Raw genomic sequence first — 8,226 nt, 5'->3', positions numbered from 1 at the left:
TCCGTCGTCAGTGTGCCACCTACGACTTTCTCGAACATGACACAGAGACACATTATATATATGCTAGATTTGCTATATTTTTGTAAGACTTTTTTAAAATGTTAAGTTTCATATTATTGTTGAGATTTCTGACCAAAAACGAAGAAGCACAGAGAGACCAAGATCTACAAAGATAAACAAACAACAAAAAGGCCATAAAGCCGATCAATAAAACCAAGAGAAAGAACACTTATTGGTGGGGAAAACACAAAATTACAAAGAGTCACTTAGCTTGATTACCAAATGTAACTTCCAAACTCGCAATAATTTTGGTAAAAAAAAAAACTCGCAGTTACCAACAGCAATCCAAAACTAACGCTCAAGACCTCATTAGATCAAGCAGCACATACCACATTTTTTTTATACACAACTGTGATTAAAAATTATACAAAAATAATAATAATCAAAGATGAAATTCTTTTAAAAAATCAGTTGTAAACTACAGACGGCTTTGCGAGATGATACAAAGAGCAAAAGATGAGATCAGATACGAGCTACTGGAGAAGCCGTTTCTGACCCTCAATTCCAAGCTCGGTTGTAGTTATATGCTGAAAATAATGTATATTAAGCCATACAATTTTGAAGATCTAATACACATATTTTGTTTACCTATGCATGAAACTGGTCGTGGCTGTCATATCAAGCGATTTGGTGTGTAACCTTCAAGCGAATCTTGAAATTATAATTTATGCGACTATGCTATTTTGAAATTGTTAAACTATATCAAAAATATTTGTATGATGGTTTCAAAATTACTATTATCGTTTCTAAATATGTAGCGATCATCTAACTTTTTTTATAAAAAAATATATACTTCTTATAAACACGTATATATACTACTGATCAACTATTGAGCACACATGACAAAGAAACAACAATTATCAAAGTGAAACTGAAAATATATACTCCCTAAGTTTCATAAAAAGTATCACTTTGACATTTTTCACATAGATTAAAAAAATAATTGAAATACATTTAAGTTTTATTAATTACACATATTCAACCAATAATATTTGAGATAAATGAAATTATTTATAAAATCAATGTATTTGTAATTAATATTGAACCGAAAGTTGCATTAGAATTCTAAAATGACAATTTTTATAACAAAAAAATGTTAAATTGAAACTTAATTTGAAACAGAAACATAAAGAGTATAGTTTTATCATGCTTTTATTTTGTTAAATGTAAAATAATTATTCTTCTTGGTAAACAATTTAAAACTCATCAAAACAAGAGAGCAAGTTAAAAAAAAAGCCGATAGAAAAGCTCTCTAGTGTGAAACCCTAAAGGAATCTCGCTATCTTCCATGTCTGTTCACAGATCCTTTTTCTCCTCCCTTTAAAGTTGTCTGCTATTCCTCTGTTTGCCGCGGAACAGTTTGAAGAGCCTTCGTTTTCCAGATCTGATGAACCTTTGGTAGATCTGTGGGCATGAGCGATGTCTCTCGGTGGTGTATAAGGTTTCACCCTTGTCCGGTCTCCGTCTGCGTCTCTGATCAAGGTAAAGTTTCAACCTTTGTGGTTCTTCTGTGATGTGGTGGTTGTTCACAACCTGTTTAGAGTGGTTCTGCGACAGTTTGAGAGGGTTGAACCCGGTTAGTCTCTCATGGATTTTGGGGTTGCCTTAACTAATCTTTGATTCAGCAACGGTGTAGCAGTGTCGTGGTTGTGTGTGGTGAGCAGGTGAAGGTCATGGTCCTTGAGATGAAGATGGTTTTAGGTTACCTCTTATCTCCCGGTTACGAAGGTCCCTCTCGCACCTTGAATAAGTGTTCTTCCTGGGTGCTTCTAGTCTCTGGTTTTCCTCTGTGTCTTTGTATGGTGAAGCAATATAACGAGGTGGAGCCGTGAAGATCTCCAGATGAAGGTGCGGTTGAGGTGGACCTTATTTCGAGTTTTGTCTCTTCACGGTTTTGTGCCTTGGTGTAGGCGTTGTGGTTTAGTAGTCGTCATCGTGAACATGTGGTTCAGATGAGGTCTTGATGGTTCAGGCGTTGTCATTGTGAACTTGGGGTTCAATGAAGTCTCTGCGCTCCCGGTATATTGCGTTGCGTGCTATCTTGCTTAGTTCATGGTAAGAAATCCGGCTAGTTATTGATTGTTAAGTCTTTGCCTTTTCTATCTAGTGTTGATTTGATCTGGGTTTGTTGAAGGAGTTTAGGAGTTGATTTATATTTCAGTTGTTCATGTGTCACCCGTGTATTTTGGATTTTCGATCCCTTTTTTTGGGTTTAGCTTCCGGGGAGGTCTATGTGTTCGGCCGGTTTTCTAATGTTATCAATGAAATCGAAAGGGAAAGAAAACAATTTAAAACTCATTTTCCGTGTAACTTTGTTTTTAGCGCCAACTTAATTAATCATCAAGATCTGATCTCTGCTTTTAATTAGATCAATATATATATATATATATTAAACATTTTTTTGTTAAAATTAAGAATCATGTTTTTCCCGTTTTGTGTTACATTTTATAGGTTAATTTAAAATAATTTCATCATGATTTTGTTCTATATGAAAAATTGGCAACATCTTTTGTACTGTCCCGTGAACCCACCGGGCAGTTTCATATCGCTATCTTCACTTTTGCTTTCTAAAACTTCATTATTTGTTTTTATAGGCACAAATAGATTTGTTTTCTTATTTTCATTTTGATTATTTTAAAACCCCACATCTGCGACCAAGTCCCTCCTCAGTCTTTATATAAACATCTCTTCTCTCGACAACTTGGTATCAAATTACAAGTTAAAAAAATAAAATAAAAACCTAAAAATAATATATGGGTGTGTCAAGTGATACGGTGGAGAAATCCGATCTTCAGCGACCGTTAGTGGATCCGACAAACTCGGATCCAAAACCACCCAAAGATGTCGGACTCGAGAGCGTTTTAACGGATAGTAGCCTTTCGTGTCGGAGGCGCGTGTACTTAGGCGCGTGCATAGAGTTGAAGGTACTCTTCAGGTTGGCACTTCCGGCGATACTTGTCTATCTAGTCAACAGCGGAATGAGTATCTCCGCTCGTATATTCTCCGGACATCTCGGCGGTCAAGAACTCGCCGCCGCATCCCTCGGAAACAGCTGCTTTTTTCTCGTCTACGGCCTCATGGTACGTTTTTACGCTTCACTAAACGGTGAACGATATAATTAAATGAGTTAAACTTTTTGGTAAAAGGTTATTCCATTTACACTACACTGCACTGCACTACATGACTATGACTAGAACTTTTTTTATTGTCAGAGTTGTTAAGAAAGTGATCTAGAGCGAGTTGTAGAAGCAAACACTTTCGCTGCTAGGTATTTTAATACGGACAAAACTCAGTTCATCCCCTGTGAGGAACCTTTAGATTCATCATCTCCCTTATAACCAATTAAATTGTCACCTAGATAAATAATAAAAAATTTTAAATTTTTCTTAAAAAATTTTAAATTTTTCTTAAAAAATTTTAAATAGCCGAAAAAACAATGATGCCTAACAAAACCCTAGATCCTAAACTTTAAACTCTAAATCTAAATTTAACCCCTAAATATTAAACCCAAACCCTATACCCTAAACCCAAATAGTAAACCCTAAACCCAAACCCTATACGATAAACCCAAATCCTAAACCCTAAACCCAAACTGTAAACCCAAATCATAGATCCTAAATCCAAACTTTAAACTCTAAACTCAAATCCAAATCATAGACCTAAACCAAACTGTAAACCTTAAACCCAAATTTAAACATTTTGGGTTTAGGGTTTGAGTTTAGGGTCTATGATTCAGGTTTAAGATATAGAGTTTTGTTTTAGGGGTTGTGTTTAGGGTTTATGGTTTAAGGTATAGGGTTTGAGTTTATGATCTAGAGTTTGAGTTTGGGATTTAGGGTTTAGAGTTTGAGTTTATGATTTAGGGTTTAGAGTTTGAGTTTTGAATTTAGTGTTTAGAATTTAAGATTTAGGGTTTTGTTAGTGGGATCATTTTTTTTTAATTAATTTTGATTTTTTTTTTAAAAAAGTAATATTTTTATTAATAATTTAGTTGGCACTTTAATTGGTTACAAGATGGGTGGTGAATTTTTTGTCCTTTTAATACAAGTATAATTATGTTTTTCTTCCATAATACGGTCAACGGACACAAGTCGCTTAGCTGAAAATTTAAGATAAAAAATTATCCGCGTTTAGCGCGTTTACATTAAATTAATAATATAAATAAACAGTAAACATTAAATTCTATATAGCTGACTACAATAATTGATATTTTCTTCGATACCCCGAAATTTAGAGATAAATTGATAGAATGCTAATCTTACCTAACATTATAAACACACCCACATATATACATATATATATATATGAAAACTAGTATTCATATCATTTTAAAAGTAAAATTAGTATTAGAAACTTACTCAGTGTGTGATCAAAACTTATATATGCAGCTACTTTAATAAGTATACGTTTTCCAACAATCTAACCAAATTTAAAAAGTGTCCTAAGCTGATTTTGTTCATATCAGTGTTCTAAATATCGAACTTGACATGGAATTAATACAATACTATTTAAAAACTAATAATCAAAGACTCCCTCAGTTTGATGTTTTGAGAAGGTTTTGTTATTTCATAATATAAAATGTTTGCACAAATCCAAATAACTTTAATTATATCAAAATATGTAACCAATTGTCTTTTTATTATTTCTATTTATAATTAAACAAATTATTTTTAAATTATATTATAGTAGTACTTATACGTGCATTGAGGTAAAACATCATGTAATATAAAATAGATGGAGTACTTTAAAACACTTGCAAGTAACTCAGAAGTCAAATAATTTATACTGAGAAAGTATTCAAATAATAACTACTCTTTTGTAACATGTCCAAGTTTAAATTTTTATTACTTTTACAAAGATAAATCAAGTATCAATTATACCTAAAATATCAAGTACATAGCCTGTGTCTTTCCTTACATTCTATCATTTTTATTTATAAAAAAACATTATATATTCAATTAATTTTATTTTTTGGCTTCATTTCAGTTAGGCATGGGCAGTGCAGTCGAGACACTATGTGGACAAGCATATGGAGCCCAACGGTTCGATATGCTTGGGACCTATCTCCAACGAGCAACAATTGTCCTCGCTTTAGTGGGTTTGCCCATGACAGTTCTATACACCTTCTCATACCCGATCCTACTCATGTTAGGCGAACCCAAATCAGTGTCTTACAAGGCTTCTTTGTACATCGCTGGACTCCTCCCTCAAATCTTCGCCTACGCCGTCAACTTCACGGCCCAAAAGTTCCTCCAGGCCCAAAGTGTGGTGATTCCCAGCGCGTACATCTCAGGCGCCGCCCTTCTCCTCCAAATCTTGCTGACGTGGTTTGCCGTTAACGTAATGGGCATGGGCCTTATTGGAATCGCTTGTGTTCTTACAGTCTCATGGTGGGTGATGGTTGTGGCCCAGACTTTGTATATAACGTGTAATGAAAGGTTTAAACACACGTGGACTGGACTTAGCTCGAGATCGTTCCAAGGTCTTTGGAGTTTCTTTAAACTCTCTGTTGGGTCTGCTGTTATGATCTGTCTGGAAATGTGGTACTCACAGATTCTTGTTCTTCTCGCTGGTTTGCTTGAGGAGCCTGCTCTCTCTCTAGATTGTCTCTCCATCTGGTAAGTCCATGATCTTGGTGTGCATGATTATGGCAGACCTCACATATCTAATAATATGACTTATAACTTCTAAGAGATGCATGTATATGTGAGGTCTTTTAAATTATAAGATAACCTATAACTTATATCTAAATACTCTCGTTCCTTTTTGTAGTATGGCAGTTTCAGCATTGTCCTTCATGGTTTCTGTCGGCTTCAATGCGGCTGCAAGGTTACTATTTATTCCTTTTATTATTTTCAAATTATTAACATGGCATTGTTGAATCATAAACTGAAGAAAATATATATGTGACATTACAGTATACGAACAAGTAATGAGCTCGGAGCAGGGAATCCAAAATCAGCTTTGTTCTCTACATGGACGGCGACTTTTGTTTCCTTCATGATCTCCGTTGGGGAGGCGCTCGTCCTAATGGCGTCACGTGATTACATCAGCTACATCTTCACGTCGGACGCTGACGTGGCTAAGGCCGTCTCTGACCTCTGCCCTTATCTTGCCGTCACAGTCATTCTCAACGGAATCCAACCCGTCTTGTCCGGTATACTGACTTAAAACCGGAGAAACCCCCTATTTAACTTAACCGAACAATAAATATCTGTTTGCTATTTGTTTGCAGGAGTGGCAGTAGGATGTGGATGGCAGACCTTCGTAGCATATGTAAATGTTGGTTGTTACTATGTTGTTGGTATTCCCATTGGTTGTGTTCTCGGTTTCACTTTCAATTTGCAAGCTAAGGTTCGTTTTTAATTTTGTTTCCCTGTATAATATATGCTTTTATGATCTGTCTCTCTATATATAAATAAAATGCGAAATGATAGGGAATATGGACCGGGATGATTGGAGGTACCCTCATGCAAACTCTCATCTTACTTTACGTCACGTATAGAACAGATTGGGATAAAGAAGTAAGTATTACATGAAAGCAAGTCATGTCATATTGATTTAAATTGTATATTATAAGCTAAATTTGGCTTTAAAGGTGTGTACAACTGTACATGTTATTAAGTTTTTTTATTATTATACAACTTTTAGGTGGAAAAGGCGAAGAAACGATTGGATATGTGGGACGACAAGAAGGATGCTGTCCAAAACTAGTAAGGGATTTAAACAAATAATATATCTTTTTCAGGAATAGCTAAGATTTAATTTTGATAATGTAATAAATATACTAAAAATGCAGGTTATAGTAAGTCCGGAGGAGTGGAAGGCAAAAAAAAAAGAAAGAATAGCAACTGTGTGGTCTGTGGAGGTGGTTTGATGAAAAGAAGATCCTTCTTTTTAAAAGATTTTAGAAGTTGTAAAATAGAATAAAACTATTCACAAGTCTTTGGGAAAACATTGTTGGCTAATTTGATGGATGGTTTCCTCAATCTGTTAAAGTTTGTTTTCAAATTGATCTGTTAGTACTTTAGTGCTGTTCGTTTCATCGACGCAGCTTTCTGAGTCTGCGTCTGCGTCTGCTCGTTTTGGTATTGTTCGTTTTTCAGACGCATACGCAGACTCAGACTTAGACTCAGACGCAGCTTGTTGTTCGTTTCGAAGACGCAGAACATTGACGCAGACGCTGGACGCTGACGCAGAAAATTGATTTAGTGCTGTTCGTTTGGCAGACGCTGCGACTATTTGATTTTGTTTATATTTTAATTTTATAAATTTGTAAAATTGTATTTTAAATAAATAAAATGTAGTTTGAATTTGTAAAATTATATTTTAAATAAAGAAATGTAGTTTACATATATTTACATGCATCAAAATATTATATTTAATTGATAATAAATTTTTAGTCAACTATACAAATTTAACAACATTTTTATCATAAATTATAAGCTAAATTAAAGAAAAAATAATATATCAAAATATTTATCACAAAACAAAAGCTAAATAATACATAGTCTTAAATAAATAAAACAAATATTTCAATATCACATAGAAATGATAATCAAAGTTATAAGCAAAGAAAAACCAAGTCACTAACTTAAACATTTAATACGGTAAACGACCTCTACCATATTTATCTGTGATGTTCTTACGCAAAGCTTCCATCGCTCTATCACCAGTCGGCTCATATACAGTATGTCCACCACCACCACCATCATCATCTTCTTCTTCTTCATCACCGTCACTATCAGCTTCTTCTCCTTCTGCTTCTCCATCATCATCACTTTGTCATTGTACAAAATCATGATCTTCCCGATGCGAATCACGTATGAAGTTGTGTAGCGCCATCGTCGCTGTCACGAGCTTAATCCACTTGACCAGACCATACTTTGGATGCTTACGATCCAAAATCCTCCATTTTGCTTTCCATACTCAAAATGTCATCTCAATCACCGATCGCAATCCTGAAAACTTAGTGTATCTCTTCCTACTGGTGTATCTCTTCCTACTAGTGTCGTATTTGTTCTTGAAAGGCGGCCAAGTGTCATATCCTTTCTTAAACTTCGCTTCAAAAGCCTCTATGATGTTCTGTTTCCCTATTTTATTCATAGATGTACTCGTTCTATTTCCCTTTTTTCTCTCTTCAGCGTAAAGTTGGAAAAAAAACCG

The 8,226-nt window shown here is 34.7% G+C and overlaps 1 protein-coding gene across 1 annotated transcript; it reads left to right on the top strand.

The window, feature by feature from the left end:
• The first annotated feature begins 1,227 nt into the window (after positions 1–1,227).
• On the top strand, positions 1,228–7,052 carry LOC106386169 (protein DETOXIFICATION 39). Its single transcript, XM_013826058.3, has 8 exons — positions 1,228–3,140; positions 5,047–5,678; positions 5,833–5,889; positions 5,979–6,217; positions 6,296–6,414; positions 6,498–6,584; positions 6,712–6,773; positions 6,860–7,052. Coding segments are annotated over exons 1-8 (1,524 nt in total). The 5' UTR covers positions 1,228–2,813; the 3' UTR covers positions 6,861–7,052.
• Positions 7,053–8,226: the final 1,174 nt, after the last annotated feature.

This window comes from Brassica napus, chromosome C3 (genome assembly GCF_020379485.1).
Source record: "Brassica napus cultivar Da-Ae chromosome C3, Da-Ae, whole genome shotgun sequence".
NCBI classification, from domain to species: Eukaryota; Viridiplantae; Streptophyta; class Magnoliopsida; order Brassicales; family Brassicaceae; genus Brassica; species Brassica napus.
The sequence above is the reverse complement of the archived record's forward strand: the minus strand, read 5'-3'. Positions and strand labels throughout refer to the sequence as shown.